This window comes from Neodothiora populina, assembly GCF_041146345.1.
Source record: "Neodothiora populina strain CPC 39397 chromosome Unknown canker_contig_1, whole genome shotgun sequence".
NCBI classification, from domain to species: Eukaryota; Fungi; Ascomycota; class Dothideomycetes; order Dothideales; family Dothioraceae; genus Neodothiora; species Neodothiora populina.
The window spans coordinates 62287-88073 of NW_027191419.1; the positions used below are offsets into that span (position 1 = coordinate 62287).

The 25787-nt window shown below is 53.8% G+C and overlaps 5 protein-coding genes across 7 annotated transcripts; 1 reads left to right on the forward strand and 4 right to left on the reverse strand.

Moving 5' to 3' along the window:
• Positions 1 to 68: 68 nt before the first annotated feature.
• Positions 69 to 4355, reverse strand: AAFC00_000015 (uncharacterized protein; the record flags this gene model as incomplete). Its single annotated transcript, XM_069340727.1, has 4 exons — positions 69 to 404; positions 462 to 1720; positions 1773 to 2244; positions 2343 to 4355. 4 exons carry the CDS (start codon positions 4353 to 4355, stop codon positions 69 to 71), a joined length of 4080 nt encoding a protein of 1359 aa, XP_069196186.1.
• Positions 4356 to 7783: 3428 nt separating this feature from the next.
• AAFC00_000016 (uncharacterized protein) lies at positions 7784 to 10182 on the reverse strand (the record flags this gene model as incomplete). 2 transcript variants are annotated; one of them, XM_069340831.1, is made up of 3 exons in its annotated part: positions 7784 to 9776; positions 9869 to 9968; positions 10047 to 10182. In XM_069340831.1, the coding sequence occupies 3 exons, from the start codon at positions 10180 to 10182 to the stop codon at positions 7784 to 7786; spliced, it is 2229 nt and encodes a 742-aa protein (XP_069196188.1). The 2 variants fall into 2 exon arrangements, with proteins under 2 accessions (XP_069196188.1, XP_069196187.1); XM_069347949.1 differs by having other exon boundaries at positions 10047 to 10158.
• A 4295-nt stretch (positions 10183 to 14477) lies between these two features.
• Positions 14478 to 15709, reverse strand: AAFC00_000017 (uncharacterized protein; the record flags this gene model as incomplete). Its single annotated transcript, XM_069340940.1, has 2 exons — positions 14478 to 15053; positions 15116 to 15709. 2 exons carry the CDS (start codon positions 15707 to 15709, stop codon positions 14478 to 14480), a joined length of 1170 nt encoding a protein of 389 aa, XP_069196189.1.
• A 340-nt stretch (positions 15710 to 16049) lies between these two features.
• AAFC00_000018 (uncharacterized protein) lies at positions 16050 to 17296 on the forward strand (the record flags this gene model as incomplete). Its single annotated transcript, XM_069341058.1, has 3 exons — positions 16050 to 16355; positions 16644 to 16833; positions 16938 to 17296. 3 exons carry the CDS (start codon positions 16050 to 16052, stop codon positions 17294 to 17296), a joined length of 855 nt encoding a protein of 284 aa, XP_069196190.1.
• Positions 17297 to 17662: 366 nt separating this feature from the next.
• Positions 17663 to 25438, reverse strand: AAFC00_000019 (uncharacterized protein; the record flags this gene model as incomplete). 2 transcript variants are annotated; one of them, XM_069341172.1, is made up of 2 exons in its annotated part: positions 17663 to 20401; positions 20456 to 25438. In XM_069341172.1, the coding sequence occupies 2 exons, from the start codon at positions 25436 to 25438 to the stop codon at positions 17663 to 17665; spliced, it is 7722 nt and encodes a 2573-aa protein (XP_069196191.1). The 2 variants fall into 2 exon arrangements, with proteins under 2 accessions (XP_069196191.1, XP_069196192.1); XM_069347970.1 differs by having other exon boundaries at positions 17663 to 25438.
• Between the last annotated feature and the right edge of the window lie 349 nt (positions 25439 to 25787).

The following is a 25787-nucleotide window of genomic DNA, read 5'->3' on the forward strand; positions in this document are numbered from 1 at the left end:
CGTTCTTCTTTCGGTAAAATCAGAAACAGTCGTAACACCTCGTGTATCTCGTTATTCGGGCTGGACGCTTATTCCCCCTCCAATTCCTCCACGATACCCCTCAGTTTTTGAATGGAAGCGGGTTTGGTCAAGAAAACATCCACACCAGCGTTGAAGGCTCTCTGTCGCGCCTCGGCACTGGCCACTCCTGTCAGAGCAACGATCATGCATCTGCGCCATCTGTTCTTCTCCTCGAGCACGCGTATGGTTTCGGTCGCGGTGAAGCCATCCATGATTGGCATGCTCATGTCCATTAGGATGAGGACGAACGCAGAAGGTGAAGAGGCGTATTGTTGAACGGCTTCGAGGCCGTTCTCCGCGGTTTGGAAGGCACGTCCTAGTTTTTTCATGGTTGCGATCAATAGCTAGATAGATTGTCAGCGAGGCTCAAGAAACCTCAATTTGTGAGGGCGATGATATACCTTCATATTCACTGTGTTATCTTCGACGAGCAGAATCCGACCTGCTGATGGGTTCGGCGATCTTGGCTCTGAAGTCTCTCTGATAGGTGAAACATGCTCAGGACTGGAGACGCGCTCCTCTGAGCCTTCTCTGTCTGGACTGGATTCGGCAGTTGTGGACATGGATGAATCGGGTGTGGACGTTTGCGATCTGTCCTTGATCTGCTTTTGAGCATCGCCGCGATGACCACGAGGGCTGCGCGGCTGTCTAGTGTCATCTCTCTTCCTCTTCCTCAGCACAGCGTTCATGGCGCGCGCGAGCTTACGCGGACCATATGGCTGGTTGACGAACAAAACATTGTCGAAGACTCGAAGACTTTCCGTGCGCTGCTGAAGGTCGGCTGCAGGGGTTAAGACAAGGATGGGAGGACCATAAGAACGCTTTTCGACCGGCCCATCGCCCCTCATACGCTTTGCCTGGCACCATTGCTCAAATTCGGACTCTAACATGACACAGACGTTCGCGGACGAAGTCTCGACGGATCCATCCAGGGTCTCGATGGAGCAGTCCATCCAGTCTTGACAGGTTTTGGAAACAACAGATCGCATGCGCTGGTCTCGCCGCCCTTGCTCCGACTTTCCAGCATTGCCCAGAAATGCGATCCTGGCTCTCCTCGGACCTTCGATGTCGACATTGAAATCGTCTTCGTTGTTAGTTGCATCATACTCACGCAGTTGGGCGTCGAGCGACACCTTTACTTTCGTACCCCGGCCAACTTCAGAGTCCACATGGATTTGACCACCAACATCTTGCACGACTTGTCTAACGATACTCAGACCAAGACCGGTCCCGACGGCATGAGTGTTCTCTTGCATGAACGGAGTCCATAGGTGGTGCTTCTGGAAGTCCTCGGAGATTCCTTGACCGGTATCTTCGATGGTGAGGGAGATTTTGGTCGTTCCATCCCTCCTACTCTTACCCTCTGCAGCTTTTAGTGAGACGGTGATGGTTCCAGATTTTGTGTATTTAAAGGCGTTCCCGAGAAGGTTAGTGATGATACGTGTCCAGCTACCAGGTGAAGTTTTCAGGTGCCAACTGGGAGCGCTTGCTATGTCCAAAACAACCGTGATCGGGATATCTGGCTCATCGAGATCTATAGATCGTGGCAGAGACAGGTTAGACAAACCTGAAGCAGTGCTACTTCTCCGCGTAGATTGCAGTGACTTCTTAGTGACAGATGCGCGGAATTGATTTGCGGTGACAAGAGTATTGACAACGTCTGTTAACACGTCAGCAAAGGCATTAAAATGATGCGAAGATTGAGCACTCACTTTCTGTGAGTTCGGCAAGGTCGACGTTACTCGTGACGCCAACCTCGCCCACATCGGCACTCTTAAAGGACATATGACGAGTGAGGTCTCTACTCTTCCGGTCATCACGTTGAGAGTCCGTGAAAGAGTTGATCTTGGTGAAGTCGAGGATGTTGTTGATTGTATCCAATAATGTTCTTCCGGCCATGTTGATGGTAGTGGCCATCTCGCGTTGGTAAGTATCGAGCTTACTCTCCTGGAGAAACTCTACACCAGCAAGGACACCATGTAAGGGAGATCGAAGTTCATGGGAAACGGAAGAAATGAAGGTCGCTTTGGCGGTGTCGGCAGCCATAACCTCGAGGCGGGCCAACTCTGCCATCAAGCTATTTCCGAAGGCGGCTAGGTAAGTTACATCTTCTTCAAGGTCGAGAAATCTGTTAGGAGCCACATTCCATACGAGCACACCAGTACGCCATCTATCACGACGGTCCTGTACGTGAAGGTCAGTAAGTGCTAGACGTCTAGTGATAGTCGAGGATCGAAAACATGGATAGGACAGAGAAGAACGGGAGTGGAAGGTGCACTTACATCCCAAAGAGGCAGGAACGCGATGCTGCGGGGCTCGGCCGTGAATTCGGCCAGGGCCGCCGCATCTTGAGCCTCCTTAGACTTCGCTTTGGCCTTGGGTACAGCTGACGGAGGAGCGACCATGCCGTCGGCCGCGGACCCTGCGGTGGACGTTGTGCCCTCACCTGCGGAGCTTGAGCTCAGTGCCCTGCCGTTATGGTAGTTGAAGATCTTTCCATGAGGATATCGACGGAGAAGTCTATTCATCAGCGACGTGGGAATCTGGCGCTGCCTCTGCGAAGCTTGGAAGCCTCTCACACTTGACTTGATCTTTGTGGAGAAACCAAGGACCTTGCAGGTGCTTGATGAAGCGTCCTCGGCCTCATGTTCGGATGTAGAACGATGACTGGGTGCCGTGTCGTCTGCGCCTTGATCGGTTGTGAGACTGGATGATGAAAGGGACGAGTCTGTCTCCCCTTCAGTGGCAGACACATTACGGTGTCTTTCGCTCTTCTCGTACCTTCCGCGGCGTTGTCGTCGAGAACGTGGGAAATCAAGGTCGACCAGTATCACACCTTCCGAGCTCAAAGACTCGCGGATGAGGTTACTGGCACGAGCAAATACGCTGTTGATTTCTTTAGGCAGATCGAACGCCTCGGTTTTCTTCGATGGTGATTGCGTGCTAGCGATGGTGTCTGCGGCAATGTCAACTGAGGTCGGCAGGACATCCTGTCGCTGCTGATCGATAGGCTCGGCGTCGCTGGCTGCATGCCCCTCGCGTGGTTCGGCATCCGAGGCTTCAAGAGTATGACCTTCACCGTCCTGGCGGACTGGGGAAGTTGACGAGGAGCCAGGGATGAGTCTCCCTCGCGCGTCGAGATGCTCTTTCCTGTATGTTTGACCAAATTCCTCGTCGGCGCGCTCCTTCTTCAGCTCTTCCTCGCTGGTCGATCCGCGTCTTCGTCTCTTGCCCTCGCCGCGCTGATTGCGACTGTAGTTGGCCATCCACCATTCCCGGAGGCTGCTCTTGCCCCCGTTGAACAGAGCGACACCCTTGACCAAGCGATCGCCACGCTGGCGCTGTACCATTGCTCTCTTGGCTTCGAGATGACCCATGACGGTGTCAGCGATGTCCTCCATGAACTCCATTTCTCTTGCACTGATGCCGAATCGCGGACGTTCGTCAAAGACTGCATAACTTCCTATGACGCTTCCTGACGGCGTCCTGATGGGGACAGATGCGTAGAAGCGCAGGTTCTTGGCACACCTTACAAACAAACGATTGTGCAGCGCTGTCTGCTGGCGCATATCACTGATGATGTGCCAATGCTTGGAGATGCCATCCGTGTAGTAAAAGTCATCTTCACTGGGCGATGGACGGGTCTTGGTCGTCTTCTTCCACCGCCCCAGTCCTAGGCAGCTCATCCCCTCCTCCCGGGGGAAACTAGTGGTTCCCAACCACAAAGCGTCTTCTTTGGAGTGCACTTCATCAGACTGTAGTGAGAGAGTCCTTGTGGATTCGGCGAGGATGATTTCCTGGTCCTTTGACACAAGCGAGATCATGCACCTCTGCGCATTCAATCGCATGGCTCCAAGCTGAGCAAAAGCGGCCAGTGCGGTGTCTTCACATCCGATCGGAGTCCAGTCACTAGCAGGCTCGAGCGGAGCAGGATCAGATCCATCGGGCGCCTTTGCGATCAATGTCGGTCGGATGTTGCTCTCCCACGGTTCCAGATATCTGAATACCTCCCGTACACGCATCACTTCGGAATGTCGGTATGCCTCACTACGGACAGACGGCGCTTGCCGATGTCGCCTGTTGCGATGCTGCGCAGGATAGTCGGCATCGTCTTCATCGTCGTCGTCGTCGTCGTCATCATTGTTTTCTTCCTTTCCGTCTTGGTCTGGCTGGTGATCAATGGCCTGGACTCGCTCTGCTTTTTTCTTGTCCTCTCCGTCTATCGAAGCAAGCGATGGAGATGCAACAGACGACGATGGTCCCTGTGCGGGCCTTGCGCCTCTAGAGGCGTCCATCTTACTTTTGGTGTTTTCGCCACTTTCGCACAGGTCACCGGCACGAGTGAGGATATCAACACCTTCTGTCAACAACATCGGAAGGGAAGAGAGCCAGGAATGCTGTAGAGGCAGGCGAGATAATAATTGGCCAATGCAGGCACCGGGGCGACGGCGGGGTACGAGCCTCGATTCCGCCCCAACTTTTGCTTTGGAAAGCCGCTAAGCAAGATTTAATGTCTGAGCTATCGACGAAACGCATACCTTCCCTTCCGCTGCTCTTTCTTTGGGATTATTCAGTATTCCAGCGTCCAGTCGGTATGAGATACAAGTCCTCTACAGTGTGTCTCGAAGAATTCTACGGACAATACGTTCGCTGACACCTTGTGAACAGACATGTCGAAACACGCCCGCGTGGATGCAAATCGGTCTAGGCCTGGTCAAGCCTGTTTTTAAGGTTGGAGCTCCGCTAGAGCAGTAGCGCAAAATAGCAAAACTATCCACGTGCAGGGAATTGATCGTCGTTCATCTCGATACATCCGATCTCATCCACTTGCAGAATCCGTAGAGCCGCCGGAGAATTGTTCCGTTCGTTTGTGTTGTGTGCAGCAGGTGTTGTACACAGCTGGGTTTTCCTACGATAGACGCCCCATTTCCCCCATCATGTTTACATCATGCGGCACGAGGCAGCGCGAATGACTATCTGTACTACGTTCATTTCATCCTGACTTTGGTAGCAACGCCCTGCAAGCCACCGCCGACGCAGTCCAGATAGCATCGAAGATCTGATATAACCTAAATGCCCACATGCTCAGATGTAGAGGCCGCCAAGTTTCAACGTGGTAGTATTCGGCTTGGTTTTTACCCGACAGGGTCGTTGTACAGCCCTTTTCCGGCTAACGCATCAGAACAATCCAATCTCCAGCGTGTCTGGTGAAGTGATCCCATCCGCTTGACTCATATTGTATCCATTGAAGATGGTCACCTCTGCTATGTTATATATATGTGAACCATGAATCTGTGGACTCCAATGTGGACGCTTTTCAGTAACGACCAAACGACCTGAAATCTTACATGCCGGTAATGCGAGCTTGTCCCGTCTCTTGTGATAACGCTGCGAAATCTCGGTCTTCCGGCACTTCCATTTCTCAAACGTACCGACCACGGCGCCCTGAGCATGCAGTCAAATCGCCGATGCACATGGAACAAAGTCCTCGCTCTCGCCTTTGCAGATTGCAGCAGTGTTCCAACGTGAGCCAAGCAGGATGAAATGCCCTAGTGGTCGTAGGGCCGGTAACGTCAACGAATGAGCATGCTTCTGTGCATCTGTCACGCCTGTTTTACATCTACTTGAGACTGTCGATCAAAAAGCGTGACTTGCACATACAGTACGGTACTGTATCGCGATGGCAACGTTTGTACGGAGTGCTCGAACGGGTACCTCCGTGCTTGCGAGTAGGTTGCTGGTGGATGATGTTCGATCGTAATCGCATCCACGTCGGAGCAATGACTCGACTGCACCACATCGTGGTGGCAGGTCCCTCTCACCGTCTAGTGCTTGTTGACTCGAGCAGTATACAGCTACTTATACCTGTGCCGCGCGTGATCTGTCACCACGAATCTTGTCTGCACTTACTCGTGTGTACATATGGTCCACATTTGCTTTCGCAATTGTGTTGATCCCTGGATCAGAGCGTCTCAGACTCGATCACATATGTCGGTATACTTGATTTACCATGTGTATACGTGATCATAGTCCTCTCCGTCTCGATCGATGACCTGTAGTCTGCTTCATCAAGGGTCATCACCTCCAACCACAACTCGTGGTTTTCTGTACGTCTTGCAGGGCGACCCTGTCCGTACATACACGCTGCACGACCGATATTCGCTGCATATCTTCTATTCGTGAGAGATATATTAATCTCGTAAAAGAAAGTATAGGGCTTAATGAAGTAAACATAGCTGCTTCTCACTTGCGTTCAACGTCATGGTCCATCAAAAGTGATACCGAGTCGTCCGTGATAGACCCTTTCCGCTTGTACTCCTGACACGCACGACCACTCAGATCCAGACCTTCGTTTCCCAGTGAATCAATCAGATGTTTCATGTTGCAAGGGTCTTGTGATAGGGCATCTGCTTCGGGACTGACATTCAGCTACACATAACGAAGAAAAACGCTTAATCCTCCCAAGATAGCCAATTCCGTTCTTGCGCTATCAAAAAAGTCGATCCAATTCACCAGCGAACAAAGACTCTTCGAGGCCAGTGACTGCAGCAGCGATTTCAAATTTTGGATCATGTCATCTCGAATATACCCTGTTCCCATCCTCCCCTACACATCTCTACGAGAAAGACTTTCTCTCCTGCGAGTCTCTACTTACCCATTAATCCTCGGCATTTCATTCTCTCGACAGCGCTAGAAAAGACACAGGAAATGGGTCAGGATAGACAACGACGACAATAAACGACCGAACACAGGAGCCGTGGCGAACCTTTGCCTACCTGTACATAAAGTATACGTGCTGTAGTAGTAGTGCAGCATTACTACTGTAGGTAAGGTGAATCTATCAGCATTCGAATAGCATGTACGCTAGAAGGCACCATCCAGGCCTACGCTACACTGCACTGTAGAGCTACGGAGTCATAATGGAGTCAAGCGGGAGTGGATTAGTCTCAGGGGGTCGTCGACACCAAAATCCAATTCCCTTACCTAAAAACCGGGTGGGGATACTGTTTGCGAGAAAAGAAAAAGAGTTCCAAGCAAAAGTGTGGAGATTGGCAATGATCAATTGATCGATGCCTTGCAGCTGAGAATCCACTATAATCCACTTTCCCTTCTCGGTCAGGTCTTTGGGTTTAATGGGAAAAAGACGCAGCGCTTTGCGGTGCATATGCACATTTATCAGGAATCCAGCGGCGGAAGTAGATGCTTTTGTTCTCACTCGAAATGTATAGGACTCAATTTTTGGTGGTAAAGGGGTTTTTGCTTTCGAGAAACAAGTCAACAAAGCCGGCGAGTCTTTTTGCTCAAGCCGCGCGCAGAAAAGCAGAGACAGATAAAAGAAATAGAAAAAAACACAGCTCGCTGTATTAGTACACACAAACACCAGGTCCGGGCTGCCGAATCCAAAATCCATTTGCGATTCCCCTTTTTCTTCTCTCAAAACCAATCTTCATGGCTTGCCTTGTGAAGCCGATGAACCCCAGGGCCAGAGCTACCCAAATTTTTCGTCAAAGTCACCAAAAGCGTACGTGGGCTATCGTTTTCCTATTCTCAGTCCTTCCGCCCCGTCCGTCTTGGCGGGTGGCCTGCTTAAGTCTCTTGCTCGCCGAAACAAATGAAATTGTCCCCCCTACCAACAAAGGAAAGATGACCCGACCCATGACAAAGGAAATAGCTGTATCAAGGCAAATCCGTGGTATTGCCGTATATAAAAGGTATTGGGTATTCAGTGGTAGTCGCCTCCGGCAGTGATGCCGCTTTGGTGGTAGGACTCGGGATCTCTGCTCAAGCTTCGCATGTCGATGTGCGTCGGGAGATGAGACTGTTGCATACCGAGGTTGTTCGGCATGGAAGTGGGAGGCATGGTCGCCATTGGAATATAGCTTGCCTGTGCGCTTTCGGCGGCCTCGGCATCAGCGTCATCCTGGGCCTCGATCTCCTCGTCGACCTCCTCGATGTCCTCCTGGCTAGGCATGGTGCCGTCAGGGTTGGCGTCATGGGTGCGACGGTGCTGAGCGAGATTGTCCGAGCGAGAGAAGGCCTTGTTGCAGAGAGGGCATACGTAAGGGCGCTCGGACGTGTGAGTTCGGACGTGTCGTTTGAGATGCTCTAATCTCTTGAACAGGCGGCCACACATGGGAATGGGGCAAGAGTGGGACTTTTGCGGATACGGGGCGCCGAGCTCGGTGATGGTGGCACTACGCGCGCGGCGGTAGACACCGTTGGCGGTGCGTGTCACGGCTGCGGGCATGGGTCTGAATTGGCCAGGGTGCGGGGGTTGCGGCTGATCGGTGGAGAATGATGCGAAATCCTCGGTGTGAACCATGGGCATGGCGGGGGCCATGGCGGACGCGTCCTCCATGGGTGTCGCATGTCTGGACGCATCTATCATGTCCTTTTGGCGCACCGGGGTGCTGTAAGCATTGTGTACGCTGGCGGGTGAGTCGTGGTAAGAACTTTCGGCGTCTTGTCCTATGGCGGGATTGGGCAACGAGTGGCGCAAGTCGCTGGGTCGGTGGACAGCGTGCGGAGTCGAGTGGATGGACGAACTGCCTCCGGCGCTGCCTTGCATGGTCAAAGACGATCTTCTTCTGCGCTGCTTGTAGTTTGGCGAGCCCTCGAGTCCGGAGTAGACACCGGGAGCGGGCTGATTGAGCGGTCGCAACATCGAGGGATACTGAGGAGCCCCCATGTTGGGCGCTTGCATGGGCATCAGAGGGTTGTAGAACTGAGACATGCCATTGTCGGGGATCGCAGTGTACAGACCCGTGTCTTCGTTGGCGATGTAGGCAGTTTCTGAGGGCTGAGGCATCGAGTTCTGCGGCGGCGTCAGAGGCTCGAAAGAGAGGCCGCGCGTGCTGTAGTCTTCGAAATGCGACGAGACAAACGAAGGTGCAGGCGAGTATTCCATGTAAGCGGGCATGGAGCTGTGTCGGTTCTGGATCTGACTGAGCGGGACTCCGTTGCGGTCGTAGTGCATGACGGGGCCATACGACTGCTCACGCGTCTTCTGCACCTGAGCCGGCAGGGGAGGATTCATAGCCATCTGCGTATACGTTGGCATATGAGTCAATATCTCCTCTTGTGGCATGGCTATTGGCATACTTGTGACAGCGACCTGCTGAGGGGTGGATTGCTGGGCCATCTGCAGCGGCGGCATCATCATCATCTGTTGAGGCGGCGGCGGCATGGATTCGGCGGCGCGAGGGACGGGAGAGACGGAAGAGTGCGAAGCGGCGGCTTGAGCCGACGACGACGAGGCGGCGGCGGCGGCGGCGGCAGCAGCAGCAGCAGCATTGGCGAAGGTCGAGTTGTTCTGCTGCGCCTTGGTGAGTTGCTCGTAGAGCGACTGGCTCGAGTCGAACTCAAAGGACAGAGCGGGCTCGCTGACGGCCACCGTCGTCGCCTCCTGGCCCATCTTTTCCCTCTTCAAGTCGCGTTCCAGCGCATCGAGGAAGAGTCGGTCGTGCGGCACGCTGTACCAATAGAAGACCTTCTGCTTCTTCTGCGTGCGGATGCAGTTGTTCTTGTACAGGAAGTCGAGAAAGGGGCTCTTGGGCTCTTCGAGCGAAGCGTCAGTGCCAGACTTGAGGTTTCGCAGATCCGAGAAGATGCCCTCCTCGAACTTTTTCGAGTTCTTGACTGGTCGGCCAAAGGCCTGGAAGCGGAAGGAGAGACATCGTACAATGTCCGTTCCGGAAATGTGGAAGAGGTTGTTCCTAGATGACAAGTTTAGTTGCGGTGTCCGCAGAAGCAGAAGAGAGACGAGGCGCATCAAAGAACGTCTGCTGCACCACGGAAAAGCACGCACCATAGGACGCATGACACGTATTCGCCGGTAGGCAAGAGGAATCGACGGATGTACTGATCCGAACTCCAGTCGACAGGCGCAGAGATGAGAAAGTATTTGACTGGATTGCCGTCAGCATCCGAAGGGAGGCGCGCGAGGTTCTGCATGATCAGAAAAGAAAAAAAAGGGAGAAGCCTACGGTTGTCAACCTGCTGTAGGGCAACGACAGAGTCCTGGGGCAGTGACTGTTGCGTGTCTTGATCGAGCAGAAAGGTCTCCGGTGCCACTGGTCGAGACTGTGGGGCAGACATGACGGCCTGATGAGCTCCGTACATGCCTACGCAACAAGGGGGGGGAGGGTGGGCAGGGTCGCTTAAGTGGAAAGAACAAATAAAGGACCTTAGTTGTCAATCTCAAACAGATATGATGGCCAAGGTCAAGAGCCCGAGTGTAGATGATGGGATTGGGGATTCGCGACAACCAGCGCGTCGAGGGAAGGGGGTGTCTATTATAAACAGAATTGTCTTAGGAAGGCAGCCAAGGGCAGGGAGAAAACAAAGCCACAGGCCAGGATTGAACAGTAGCAAGCGGAGTGGGATAGGTTCGATGAAACGAGCGTTACTAAAGGGCAAGAAGGGTGTCAAGAGGGGCAAAAACGAGGGCAGAGAACAAAGAGCGTGAGTGAAAAAACGAGGGCCGGCCTCTATAGGGATGGAGTGGGGGAGAGGAGGAGGAGGAGATGGGAGGATGTGTGTGAGAGAGGTGTTGGAAGGGCGTGTGAGAGAGAGTAGTGTGTTAAAGGTGTTGCGAAATAATGAGAATAGAAGGAGGGATTTGCTGGGCGATGCGCTCGATGATGATGTTGGCTATTGCTGAATGGGAGATGGGTGGAGCAGAAACAAGATCAAGACGGACTTGAAGCTGCGGGAAGATGGCGGCTTCAAAAGAAGATGAAACTCGCGGCGCACAGACGGAAATTGCTGCAACTCTTGTTTCAATGGTCTAATTTTGGCTGTGGTGCAGCACGCAAACCATACTCGTTCTGACTCCCGTTCTGACTCCAAAGGGTCGAACCCTTATCTTTTGGTTCTAGCTCGACATTGACATTGGCCTGCCATCTGAGATACTGTTGTAATAACCGTTCCGCGGGAGCTAGGCTGCGCTGTTTGTTTTGGATTTCTTCGTTCTTGTTCTCGCCTTTGAGAAGTAGGCAAGGCAGGTACAGCATGTAAGTAGGTAAGCACTGTAAGGTCAGGTCGGGTAGGTAGGAACCTAGTGCTACCTACCGTACGCCCTCAGCGCGTGCGGGCGGCGCAATCATGGTTACAACAACGCCAATGCTTTCTTTTGTCACTTCTTCCCTTGACCACGATTACCATGCCTCAACCAGGCAATCTCACAAGAGCACTGACCCTCGTTCCTGTTCTGTGTGCAATTGCTCTCCGCGCGCGCGCCGTCTGACTCCGCTCTACTGTACAGTAAGGTAATTAGTGGGCGGCGGTACCTTGCCTTAGCTACTAGTCAGAGAGAAAACGTGATGAGATGAGCGTGGCAGCAGCAGCAGCAGCAGCAGCAGCAGCAGCAGCATAGTGGCCGACAGCATTTACGAGCGCCCGCATCACAGAACGCTCCCAGGCGGGCGGCTGAATCAAGAACGTTCGGTAGCCTACTCCAATAGTTCCATTTGATCTTGCTCTATCCAAACTCGGGAAGGCTATTCGGTCGCCAGCCACATGACATTTCCCTTGTCGGCCGTTAGCTTTGTCACCTAACGATCTTTAGACGACGGCCTCGTGTCGCGCGGATCGAGGGACAGAAAAGCAGTCATGTCGACAACCCTCTCTCTCTGTCTCTCTTCTTGGCCGACGGCAGCTGGAGTATAGTACATTGGTAGCCTTGCATCGGGCAAAGTCAAATAGACTACTGTCTACCCAATTATTCAGGCCAATTTTTTCTTTCTTCTCCTTGTCACCTGCATGATGGACCCCTTCGGCCTCACCCGCATTTTGCTGCTTGTACATGATGGATGGCAGCATGACGGCCGCATCCTGGGGGCTTTTGGTGCCTTGCCTTATGCAGGAACACCGCAACTGCTCGGCGGCCGTTTCAACGGTCGAGTGTTTCAGAGGCCACCTGTGAACCACTCTAGAAAAGCCCTGACCATAACCAAATCGTCGCAGTAACCACATGAGCCAGCAACCTTGTTTGTAGTTTCATAGCATGGAAAAAGGGTTTACTCGACCTCACGCCTCTTTCCTCGTAGCCAACATCGCTACCGGAGATTTGAGTATTCCTTTTTCGAGAGATTCTTCCAGAAAAAGAATCCGCACTGAAATTCGGTAGGGACGGCTGAAGGAATGCATTACACCGCCAAAAGCGCATGGTTATCCAATTAGCCAACAACAGTGGAATTAATTTCGGTGACTCGGCCGAGGCTACAGGGCTGGCGTGGCTGACCTCTCTTATGCTTTTTGGTCTTCGTGTCGGTGACTTGTGAAGCTTGTCTACTTACGATAGGTACACACGCGCAGAAAAAGGACGATTTGATTAAGGTAAGGTACCTACCTAGTCATTGCAAGCCGCGTTCGCGCCGCCTGTGGTGAAAGTGCCCTTCGGAGCAAACAACCAGCAAAGGAAGATGCTCCTCGAACACTACAGTCTGTGGAGCTGCGACGCTTCTGGCTCTGATCGAAATGAGCTTCCCTCCGATGAGAGACAAGCAAAGGCGCTAAATCGCAGGAACAATAACCGAACACTGACCGCGTGAAGCGCTGTGCGGTGGTTCATCCTGTTTGGCGTCGTCGGGCATTTTCAGCCGGGGACGCATGATGCACGGAGACCCCGCTGCTGGGATTGGCCAGTCGGTGAATTTTCTACTGATGCTGCTACTGCTGCAGGCACAGTAGTCCGGGCGCTTGCTGTGTACGACTGAGTGGCTTGCTGTAGGAGTCAGTGGCCTCCGATGCGGGAAATGTACTCCGTACACCTCATACCTACCTTAATGTACTGCTGCCAGTGATCGAGTAGGGGTGGATTCGCCTTGTTCTCCTGCAACATACCTAGGTCAAAGTATTGTACAAAGGGCACGGCGATGACGATGACGATGATGATGATAATTCAAAGTCGCACAAGGTGTGCAAGCAAGGTACCGGGTACACGACAGGCACTGCCATGTGTGCACCTTGCAAGCCACAGAATTATCGCTAATAGGATCTTTGTGTTTTGTCATTTGACCATTATCAAGCATAAGGTGCTAAACCCATCACCCACAGTGCTACATCATCCCTCACGCGTTTGCCGGGAAGAAGCGGCCACCGACATTATGCTAATTAAACATTCTAATTCGTCCACGACTGTCCGTACGTAACCCAAGACGACCCTAAAGGGACGTTCAGGTCAATGAGGGAGCAAGACGGACCCGCCTCGGGTCCAAGAGCAAGAAAAGAAAGAAGCTTAGGTTGCTGTGGTGGAGAGATCAGACAATCCCACGGTCCGCTTTTACTCTGACTCGCATGAGCTGCCACCATTTGCACTTTGCGTAAGTAGATCCGGGAGGGAAGTGGTGATCAGACACGATCGAAGGGATTGTGCGTTCTGAGCAACCAAAAAGGTTCCCAAGGAAAATAGGCCTTGGGCCCCCTTGCCCTGAGCTGGCGTTGTAAGTAAAAGTGTATATCCGCTGATTGCGACTCCAGTTTCAGGTAAATTGAAAAGACGCCGATCTCTCGGGGAGAGAGGAGGGGGGGGGGCTTTAAAGAACAATGCCCAGACCCGATCTTCAGCATGGTGTGCCCTATGCATGAGGAGGGTCTGCTTGCATTCGCAACACATGGTGATTACTGTAATTGTAGCCGTGCTGTCTCCTCTCTCAGTGTGGCCTTAAGATGTGCATTATAGGAAACATTGCCAAAGTCTCACCCAATCACGATCGAACAAGCACTTAGGGAGCCTCGGCCAATTTGTAAAGCCCCCTATCATTGCGCGGTTGCGATAATGGTCGGATTGGGGATTCACTTTGTTCAGAAGCCGAAGGACTATGCAGGTGACCTGATAATCGCTTGGATCAGTCGGCATTTCTGTTCCTGATGACTCTTTATCATGTCTGCACATATATGGTCTTGGGGATCGACAGAGAAGTCGTTGCTGTTGTTGTTTTTGTTGTTGCAGCTGTTGTTGCTGCTGCACACGTCCTTGGGATGAACCGCGAGTGTCAGGTCTCGGGAGTCGGAGAGGTGTCTGCGCCGCGCCGCGCTGCGCTGCTCCCACCGCACCTTATTGCAGGTGGTTGACGACTCTCTCGACCCCGCCTGCGCAGCGTATGAAGATTGTGAATTACTCTTACGTCGCTACAACATTACAACCCATATGACACTCTGTTCTCTAGAGACCGTCGTACTCGACCATTGTATAACTTTCTCTGCAGTCAATTGATCTCGAGATGGCTGCATTAGACCCCTCAGAGACCAAGAGAAAGCTAGGGTCGGGGGAGCGTCAGAGTCCAACAAGGATAGACCGTGTGATATAGCGTCGATCCCGAGCGCCAGGGAGCGATTGGAATAGGGTGGAAAGTGAGGGATTCGTAAGTCACTCTGTGTTGCTTTCTGACCATTGTCACAGCGGGCATGCTCAATCACCTCTTTCCCCTCTTTCCCCCTTTGCCGCCCCTTCCACCCTTGCCTCCTCGTGCCGAACGCGAAGGCGGACCGTTGATGCCGGCAACATCTTGCTTGGTCAACCTGAGAGTTCCGCCGCTGAACCTGCCGACGCTGGGGCCACCGATGCCTCGTGCTCGCTTCTCCGGCGGACCGACCGTGTTCTTTTTGTTGGAAGCCGCTCGTTCCAGAATGATTCCATTCTCCTTTGCCTCGCGGCGTCTGTCGGACTCCTTTGATTCCTTCTTTGCGACGATGCCCATGCGATGTGACTGTGGCATTTTCTTCTGTTCGAGGATGGAGACCTTGCTACCCAGTGACATCAGACGGAGGTCGGTGGCTTTGTGCCGGTTCTTTCCACTTGGATCTGTCGAGGTAAAAGATGAGTCCAGGAGATGTGATTCGTTTAGCAAGCGTTGAAGGGCCAGATCGTTTTTTAGGTTTGCAGCATCGGTGCCGTCATCTTCGGTTTTGTCAGAATTCGACTGCTGCTGTTTTTGGTTGTTGCCTTTGGTCGGAACTGCTGCCGTGTCTGAGGAAGGAGGCTTTGCAGACTGTGATGATTGTCTTGTCAGTTATCTGCGATGGTGATTGTTACTGATGGAATGTCGCGTACCATGAATGCTTTGAACTGCTTCTTGTCGAGTCGTTCATTTGCCACCCTCTTGAAGTCGCCGACCTCGACGACCTCGACCTCGTCGCTGCCTCCCGACAAGCCTTCGAAGTCGCATTCGTCTTCGTCCTCGGCGCCCTCGTCCACGTAGAGATGCGCATACTTGTCTTGGTCGTCATTTTCCACAACTTCATCCTCGTCGTTTTCCTCGGCTTCGTTCTCGTCGTTCTCATCATTGACCGTGCTGCTCTCTTTGACCTTGGTTCTCTTTACCAGACCATCGATAGGCCTGAACTTGGCCTCGAACGCAAGCTGGAAAATGCGCCGTAGCGCCTCACTGTTTTCGTCTTCTTCTTCTTCTTCTTCTTCTTCTTCTTCTTCCTCTTCCTCCTCTCTCTTCTCCACTTTGGTTGCGTTTGGCTTATTTTCTGTGGTGGATGGCCTGTTCTTGACGACTTGTCCGGGCGCGCGCTTAGGAGCAGACTTGGCAGCGAGTTTTGCTGCTAGCGATGCCGCCGAAGACGAAGACGAAGACGAAGAAGAAGAAAACTTGACCCCATCGGCCGGGCGTTTGCGCTTTCCAAGGAGACCAGACATGTCGGTAGATTGTGGATTTGCGTGCGAATCTTGTGTAATCTAGAGACTTTCTTATGATACAAAGATATTGAAGGCAACTTTACCTCCGGCCGGAGAAGCCAAGACTTTCTTCCGCAGAGAGACGCTAAACTTCTTTTGTCGCTGCTTCCAAGTGACGCATCCCACCTTGTCCAAGTATAACCCCACTACTTACCACCACCTACCAATACTGAAGCAAGTTCGAAGATCCTCCCAAAAAAAAAGGGTTACGAAATAGAACAAAAGCTCCCTTTCTTACACAACACCAGAACACGACTCAGGAGAAGTGTGACTGCAGCGAACACATAAACAGCAAACCACAATGACCCGGTTCCGACCATGCATAGACCTGCACGCGGGCAGCGTCAAGCAAATCGTCGGCGGCACCCTGACAGACACGCTGAACGACCCGAATCTGCAAACCAACTACGTGTCGTCGGACCCGGCGTCTTTCTACGCGGACCTATATCGCAAGGAGAACCTTCTTGGTGCGCATGTGATTATGCTGGGGCCGGGGAACGAGGAAGCTGCCGCGGCGGCGTGTGAGGCGTGGCCTGGGAAGTTGCAGGTTGGAGGTGGGATTAGTGATGCGAATGCTGCTGAGTGGATCCGGAGGGGTGCTGAGAAGGTGTGTTTGTTTGTTTTTCTTTTCTGTTTCTTTTTCTTTTCCACTCTCGCTCTCCAAAAATCACTTTTCTTCGTCTGTTTCTTCGATTTGTAAATGTGTGCATGTATGTGTCTGTTTTGTGATATCTGTGGATCTCGTCATTTCACGATACGATATCTTGTATTGTATTCTCCACAAAGATACCCTCTTCAGTTCCGAGTACCTATGAATCAGAGATAGGAAGAAAGAGTGCAACGAGCCCAATCAGCAGAAAAGAAGCAAAAAAAAAAGCGCACTCACGCCTCCCAGGTAATCATAACCTCGTTCCTATTCCCCAACGGCAAATTCAGCCTGCAGCGCCTGCAATCCGTGCTAGCAGCGCTAGACAACGACGTCTCCAAACTCGTCATCGACCTCAGCTGCCGCCGAAAAGGCGACGACACATGGTTCGTAGCCATGAACAAATGGCAGACGCTGACAGATATGGAACTGAACCAAGGTGAATTTTTCCCTCTCTTCTTCTTCTTCTTCTTCTTCTTCTTCTAGCCGTGATACCAGCCGCGATAGCTTGCTTGCCCGCTAACGAAGCCCCCCGTCTCACAGAAGCAATCTCCCTGCTAGCGCCGCACTGCAGCGAATTCCTGATCCACGCAGCAGACAACGAGGGCCTGCAGCAAGGCATCGACCACGACCTCGTGCGGCGGCTGGCGGAATGGATCCGTCACGCCGCCGCCGGGTCCACATCGTCCACATCGTCGCCCTCGAAACCTATCTCCGTGACGTATGCCGGCGGCGGCAGGAATCTCTCGGATCTGGATCTCGTCGAGGAACTCAGTGGGGGCGCGGTGGATCTGACGATTGGCAGCGCGTTGGATATTTTCGGGGGCAAGGGGTGTGTGTTTGGGGAGTGTGTTGCTTGGAATCGGGGGAGGGATGCAAGGGAGAGGAAGGGATTGGACTAGGGACCCCCGTTCTACGACACTCTTGCGGAAGAATTTCTTTTCTTCTTCTCGTTCATATTTTGTTATTCACAAGTCCTACCTGCACTGAGTGGAGGGACAAAAGGCTGTACGTATGTATGTGAGCAACGCAACACAAGCCGAGTGAGTAAGACATTGATTCTACTCAAGGTGATCTGATGAGTAGACTTAACCCTAGAACAAGCAAAAGACAAGAAAGCAGAGGAGAGAGAGAGACAGAAAAGAGATGGAGAAGACATGAGAGAGAGACGCTTTCTACTTCTCAATTTCGACAGGAAAAAGGAAACCACAAGACGACTGTAGGAGATACAAAAGACTGTTAGCTGCAAAAAAAAAAGAAGAGAAGCCTCACATCCCACTACGACGTCGCTTGTTATCCATTCTCTCCCGATCATGCATCATCTCCTCTCCTCTTCTCTTCCTCTCGCTGCCTCCCGGTCCCGATCCTCCCCTTCCTCCACGATCACCCCTGCTGTTGTTGTTATTGTCGTCGCGCGGAGGTCCGCTTCTTTCGTCCCCTCTGGATCCCGATCCACCTAGTCCTTGTCCTGGTCCTCCCATGTTGCCTGGTCCTCCACCACCCATTCCTTGACCGGACATGCGTGCGTCTCGTCGAGAGAAGTCTCCACCTCCTCGACCCATCCCCATAGACGATGATCCGCGGTTGTCGTACATCCTACCGCCTCTCCCACCCGAGAATGGAGCAGGGCCGTATTCAGAGTCAACAACAGAGGTCGGACCGGAATTGTCAGTCGATGGCGGTTGCACAGCAGAGGCAATAGTGGGTGGTTCGCGATGTCCACCTCTGTTGTCGCCGCCGCCCCTGCGGTCTCTGTCGCTTCTGCCATCTCGATCGGTGCGTGGACCACGACCGCTTCGAGAATCCCGTTCAGATCCGCGATGGTCGTCCCGAGTCTCAGACGATGGACCTCCTCCGTAGCGGCTGCTGCTGCGATCTTCGTCACCGCGAGAAGAACGATGTCTGTCGTTTCTGTCGTCGTCTCGGCGATGCATTGACCTATCAGACGCTTCGGGTACAGGCGCACCTGTGATAATGTCCATCCGGCTCGGATGCATGGGTGGTGTCGGCCCTTGCGATTGTTGCATCGGGTTTCTTCCGCCTGGAGGACCACTGCCAGGACCAAAGGCCCCACCGGGCATGGACGGAGACGGAGGCATCATGTTGCTGCCTTGTCTGTTCGCCTGACCTTTGATAGAGGTTCCTCTTGGTCCAGGTCCCGCTCCGGTAAGTGTCTCGTTGATGCCGGCAAACTTCCTTCGATCGCCTGCGATTGATCCTGACGAAGGACCGGACGGCATTGCCATCCGGTCGGGTTGCTGGCCCATGTTCTGCATGGGTGTCGCCGGCCCGGTCGGTGGTGCGGCGTTGCTACGTGGTCCGGACGGTGGTCCGCCTTGTACAGCATCAGGTGGCAAATGAGCAAGCCGCGACGGATGCACTGCTGGCAGAGCCGGCGTCTGTTGAGGAGACGAAGCCGCATCTGAGGGAACAGAGGCAGGCGCGTTCGATCGACCGAACTGTCGTCGACCGTTTGGCATCTGCGGCATGGCGCGATGACTTGACGGTGACTGTGGAGGCTGATTGACTACATTTGGAATTGGTCTGTTGTCGGAACTTGGCCCTGAAGGAGTAAAATTCCTGCCAGCTTGTGACGGAGGGCCTCCACCGAAGCTGCGAGGCGCCGAAGGGGGTTCTGCATTAGGGTTGAGACGGCCGTAGTTCGAATCTTGAGGCGGCCCATGTTCTTTGTTCAGGCGACCGTGAGTGGGATCCATCGGACGACGTGCAGGTCCGCTACTTTCGAAGAGATCGCCACCACGTTTGGCGACTGGAGGTTCATTGCGCGGAGCACGACCAGATCGAGGTCCGGTAGGCGCAATATCGCCGGGTTCAGGTCTTCGTGGCTCGTCCCTTCTGTCACGACCTTCGACTTGAGACTGGAATGGGTTAGGATCAAGTGGAGCTCTTCGTGGCTCTTGTCGTTGCTCTGCCCTGTGAGTACCTCCCTCGCGACGCGGAGATTGCGGTCTGGAACCCCGATCCTTGCGCTCGTCACGTTCACGCCTCAAGTCATCTCTGGGCCTCCGTGCATCGACAGTATCACCTTCAATCATGGCCAGCCGTTCAGGATTGACACCCGGCGTTGGTGGTTGACTGTTCGACGTGGCAGGCGGGCCTTGCGGAGGCATTTCCACCCATCCAGGCGGACCGCTCCGTTCGTATCTTCCCTGGCCTCTCTCCTGTTGAGATGGGGGCGGCATGGAGCCATTCGAACTAGAGTAATCTCGAGGGTCGACATTCCGAGATTGAGAACCTTGCGAGTCCAGGGCTCGTCTTTGCGAAGGGCCGTAGGATCCACTTCTGTCGGGCATACGAGTGTCATGATCAGGTCTTGGAGGACCCCTCGACTCGTTGACAGACGTGCCAAATTCGCGCCTGTCAGGAGCATAGTCTTTTTCGGTTTCTCTGCCATGCGTCCGCCTGCCCGGTGACACTTCTCGCGAGCGGGAAGTTGGCTTTCGGACCTGATCAGCTGGAGGCTCAAGTCGACCATAATCTTGCTTTGAAGCTGCACGCTCGCGACCATCGGGTCTCGGTGGTCGAGTTCGATCCAAGGGCAGGTCCGACGCACTTCTAGGGGGTGGAGCACGGTTGTCTGGCTTGCTCGGCAAAGCATGAGGCGTTCTGCCTGCGGTCTGTGTTGACGGCTGTCGAGAAGTCGACGGTGGAACGGGTGGGCCTGCAGCGGTCGGCGTGGACGATCTTGACTTTTCGACCTTCTTCGGCAGGTGTGCTGGTAGCTTAGCTGTGGCTTGCGTTTCCAACGGGGTTTCCTTGCTTGGATCATCGTTGCGGACCACAATCTCCTTCTCCTCCACAGTAGCCTCCTTCTTTTCCTCCTCAACCTCACCGTCCTCCGATCGTGCGCCATCAGGTGGAGCCGAGTCTGAGTCTCTTGGCTGGAACTCAGAGGCTGCAGGGTTCAAAGAAGGCACGTTATTGCCGGCAGTGGCAGGGGTCTCGGATCTGGACGATGTGGTTTTCGGCGCAGAGCTGGTATCGTTCTTTCGCTTGACGTCAGATAACCGTGTGTTCACAAGGGTATGGTCAACACTTACAAGTCGGAATGCCTGAGGCATCATCCAGGCCTTCTCGCGTCTCTTGAGATTACCGATCAAGCTGTTGGCGGCCAGCTTAAGGTCCCCCCTCGGGTCCCTCTGACCAATATCGGTGAGCTTGTCCAGGACCGTGTTTCCCATCCAGTTCACGGCGGGGAAGTGCTGCGTGACGCTCTTCAGGACAATGATGGCATTGCGCATGTGCATGTACTCTCCCGATTCAATGCATATAAGAACGGCTTTCTGCAGGTTACTGTGCCACTTGTAAAGTTCTCGGCGGAAAGGCTCGTACTCAAGGAACTTGCTTGGAGTGCCATCTTCGTTCCACTCCACTGCGAATCCAGGTAGAGTCTTCTTGACTCCTAGAGCATTCTTCTCGTACTGATCTTCCTTGGCGTGCCAGCTCTGCAGATCCTTCAGTAGTTCATTGAGGAAACGGCCGAGGGTTTCGGCTTCTCTCGTGGTGCACTGGTACATCAACGCAGCCAATTGATTCCTCCGTAGAAGCTGGTCGTAGAGCTCTCTTGTTCGGAAACCAGGTGTGCCGTTATTATGCAGGAACTTGATCATAACAAAAGTGTACTGGGCGTCGATTGGTGACAAGAGTAGTCTTGGCAAGAAACAGTTCTGCAGAAGACTCTGTTGTAGGTCTCCAGCGTCCAGCTTGAGCGACGAGAACCAGTGACCCTTTTCGCGTATAAGCCGTATCCGGACACGCTGGTAGGTCTTGATCTGATCGCGCATCTCCTGAGTGAGACGTTCTTTCAAGTCAACAATGGCCTTCTTGCGGGTCTCTCTTTCTTTGGTTGCCTTGACGCTCATGTCGGAGCGATCGTGATTGATTTGGTTGATGAGGTAATTTTGCGTGGTCAGCTCCTGTTCATAGCTGGCGCTGTTGACGAGGATGTCTTCAAGGGACAGGGTCCAGAAGGTCACGTAGAAAGAAGTGCTCATGGAAGATGCAAATTCACTGCCCATGACTTCTTGCAACTTCTCAATCAACGGAGTCAGAGCAGGATGAGAGTGGTTCGATTCAGAGTCCTGGCCAGGCTCTGGAGCAGGGGTCGGCGTCGGAGCGGGTGCGCCGTTAGCCTGGAGAACTTCTTTGGCGTCGGCCATCTCAGCGTCAACACTGTCGGAAGCCTTTGCATCATCCTCGGCAGATACTTTGTCTTTCGCAGCATCAGCTGAATGGTCAGCCGCCGATGACTTTCCATCAGCGTCAGACATGGTGACATCTACATCGTTGGCTGCGCCCTCGACCTTGACATGAGCCTCCTTCGACCTGGCCTTCTCTTCCTGTCGTGCCGCTTCTTTGATCATGTCATGTTCAGTGACCGCTGCAGTGATACTGGCACGGCCAATGGCAAAGGCAACGGCAGGCTCCAGGCCGTAATCGGCTATCAAGCTTATCGTATCGGGCACGACCGCGTCAAAGTCCTTGTTTGCGAGGTTGCTTCTCAGCGTGTCCAGGTACTGTTGGAAGACTTCGTTGATCTTGTCGAGATTGTTGCCCAGAACCTTGAGAGGGGCGAATTTCGCATCGTCGTGATTGGCGTACATTTGTCGTTCTTGCGCGATCGAGATGAGAAGCTGGCCGGCGAGTCCATGTTCGGTCAGCGCCTTAATCAGGCGGCGCGACGTCTTTTCCATCTTGTGACGTTCGTCTGCGACAGTGATCAAGGTTTGGGCTTGTAGCACTTTGCCGCCCGCCATGGCGAGGACTTGAGCCTCGTTGAAAGTAACGTCCGACCGGATACCCGCCATGCCAGTGATGATCTGATCCAGGATCTCGAGGTCGGTCGAGTTCCCGCTTCGCAGTTCGTTGGTAACGTACTGAAGGATAGGTGACGGATCGACGGCCGAATAGCGCTTGAAGATGGAACCAGCAAAAGTAGAAAGAGCCCGGAGCCAAGCACTGGTCAACATGCCATCTCCCTGGACTCTGTTTCTACCTCCTCCACCCAGAGCGGTCATCAGACACCAGACCAGCACGTCGTACCCGAGCATGCTGAAATAACGTACACATTCGACGACGACGTCGATGAGGTTGTCATACGATTCCATCTGGTGTATGGCGACCTGCATGACGACTCCGGGAGACGAGAAGGCGACCTTGGACAAAGCTTTGCCCATGGCTCGAACGTTGGTTTTACTGATGCGCTTGAGGACATCTCTCGTCTCGGCCTGGGTGAGTTTGAAGGCGGACTGAATGTCAGGGTTGCGAGAAGTGGCGCCGAAATGCCATTCTGCATAGATAGAGTAGCGGACGTCGATGGGGAACACCTTGAGGAGCTCGAACATCTCGTTGACATTTCCGGTGTTGTATCTGGTCAAGCTGAGAGCCGGAACCAACAGCCGTTTACAGAGATCCGCCCATCGCGTTGCGTTGGCTTCTGAAGGGTCATCGGCCAAGCTCTTCTTTCCGATTCTCGTAAGCTTCATCAGCAGCGCTGAATCTCTGCCGATTTTGACTCCAGAGAAGTTGAGTATTGTGTTGCACATCTGGAAGACGTCGTCAACATTCTGGCAGACGGGGATGTTGTCCGCCCAGTCGTCCCAGTAGTATCTGTACTCGATTTCATCGCCCAGATCTCCACGCTCAAGGTTGGCCCATTTGAGAGACTTGGGGCGCTTCGCGGGAACAAACTTGAGCGAGCCTTTGGGTAGACCAGCAGCATCTCCGATATGGTCTTTGGCATTGCACAGACCTTCTCGGCCGGCAAGCGGTCGTATGGGTTCGTAGACCTTGATCAGCATGTGGTGCAGGATGCGGTGAATGTAGTCTGGAAGATCGTGGACGAGATCGGCGAGCCATGGGAATTTACCGAGAATAAAAAGAGCCTCGGGGAGAGCACCGATGAGCAACAGACTCTTGAGCAGGAGGATCTTTTGGTTCGGCGGTTCTGGCAATTCTGCGGCAGGATCTGCTGCGTCCTTGTCAGCAGCAGCAGCAGCAGCAGCATCGGGCTTGGGAGACTTGGCGCCTTTGTCGGCATCACGCAAGGCGCGGACTGCGGGCGTGGGCAGAGTGTCGTCGGCCAGAGCGCCGGCCATGGCGAGGGCGTTGGTCGTGCTTCCGCCGGGACGAGAGGCTTTCTCCCGTTCTTCTTTTTCTTTTTGTAGCTTCGTGCGTACGTCGGCCATCTTGTCATCGGCAGGGTGCAGATGGGGATACAGATCCCGCAGAGAGATGAAGCCGACTTTGATGAGCAGAGCAGACATCCAAATCAGATTCTCCGGCATCTCATCTTTTTGGTTGCGAGCGTCTGAAGCATAAAAGGCCAGCTTGAAGCCCAGGATCTGAGCGGCGTCAGGGTTCCCAGAAGGCGGCAGACAGCCAGTCTCGCGCATCCACTGCCGCGCATTGTTTAGTCGTGTACGTCGGACTTTGTTGGTGTCTTGGCCACGGGCGTTCAACTCTGGCTGCAGCTCGGATTCCAGCATGTCTCTGATGACAGGGTCGTCCATGTTCGTGATCCTGCGAGCTCCGAGCTCGAAGAAAGCCTTCATGCCGTCTTTATGTGACTGGTCCCAGAATGCAACGTCACGCACTTGCTTGAGAGCGGCAAGACGTTCGCGCTCGTCGGCCGGAGTATGCCAGGCACCCGAGTGCGGCAGAGCCCAGCTGGGCAGCGATGTGAAGCCTTGTCCCGACCATCGAATGGCTTCGGGGATGTTGTCTTCGGGCCACCAGGAGCTGGCTCGTAGGAACTTGACAAAGAAGCGAAAGTTCTTGATGAGCAGATTGGACATGAGGTCGAGGGTGATGTCTAGGACTCTGCCGACGTCCAAGTCAAAGGATCCGACGAGGGCCTTGATACGCTGAAAGGCATCCTCGGCCACGGGCTCGTTCAGGTCCGGGACGTGGGAGACATTGAAGTACTCGGTGATGAGCTTGGAGTAGCCCTCGGACTCTTCGCGCAGGAGATTGAAGTTTGCCTGGCGATAGATGAGGTTGGTCGTCTTGCGGTTGCGCATGGTGGAGAAGGTGTTGCGCACAAGGCCCAGCGCCTGCAGGGTCTCGACATCCAACTCTTCGCGCAGCACACTGGGCGACACGCCGGCGGCAGAGATGAAGTTGCGCAGGGCCGAGGTCTTCCAGTCGCCTTCGTCGAGGACGTTGATTGTGTCGGCGAGCAGAGACTGCAGCTCTTGACGATCGTTGTCGGATTGTTTCTCCAGCACTTCTTCCAGCGCGGCACCAGCCTGTTGGGCGGGCAGCCTTGCGTCGACTGCGCTCCGAATGAGCTCCTGCATGACGGAACTGGCCACCAAGCCCGTGTCCTCGTGCTCTTGACCGCCATGGGGAGCGGCGAAAGCGTCGACTATAGACTGCTTGCCACTCTCCTGCCAGCGCGACACGACGTCGTCGGTGAGGTATTCGTAAGTGTAGGGCGCCGGTGGCCCTCGCCGAGGTGACTGGGCGCGCGGAGGGTATTGAGGTGCCGAAGGAGCAGCAGGAGGAGCAGGAGTGGGCGCAGGAGTGGGTCGGTTGGACTGCGCCGGCGCTGGTGAGGAAGGCGCCGACGGGAGAGCAGTCGAAGGCGCAGTTGCAGAGGCAGGAGCGGGCGCTGGAGATGAAGGAGCGACTGCAGGTGTTGCGCGTGAGGGCGTGGATGTCGCCGTGGAGCCTTGTTGCTGCTGCTGCTGCTGCTGCTGCTGCTGCTGATGATGCTGATGTTGATTGTATTGCTGCTGCTGTTGGTATTGTGACTGGTGCTGTGAGGGAGAGGCGTGGTTGCGATGGTGACTGCTGTTGCTGTTCACGGGACCAGCGTAGTTTCCTCCTCTTCCTCTGCGCCTGTCGCCTCTTCCACCTCCACCTGCGCCTCCGCCGGCGCCACCTCCCGGTCCATCATACCGCTGGTTCTGCTGAGCCAGATTCAACGACTCCGGCCTGTGAGGAGAGGGCCTGCCTTGTCCGTCATCTTGAGAGAAGGTGCGATCGTTTCTCTTTCTCTTCCCAGGGCCTGGCGGCATTTTCTTGCTTGGGTTTTTAGGTTTGGCGCGAGGCCGTGGTCAGTCGCGACTCGAAGCGTGTCATCCAACGTGTCTTCATTCGACAGCTGCCAGATCCAATAGCAAGCAGATGGTTGAAGGCCAGTGATGGATGGTTGTTTCACGAAGATGCAAGAGTCACGCTTGTGTCAGTGGGCGTTGGTGTTGAGCTTTTACTGTTGGCACCAGAAAATAAAGTGAGTCCGGCTTCCTTGTTTCTGGACCTCAGCACATGCGAATGGAAGAGTTTTGTCACTTCAGGTGCTATTGTTATTATTGTTATTGGCGACAGTAATCACATTCATTCATTGGATTCAGTCATTCACGAGTC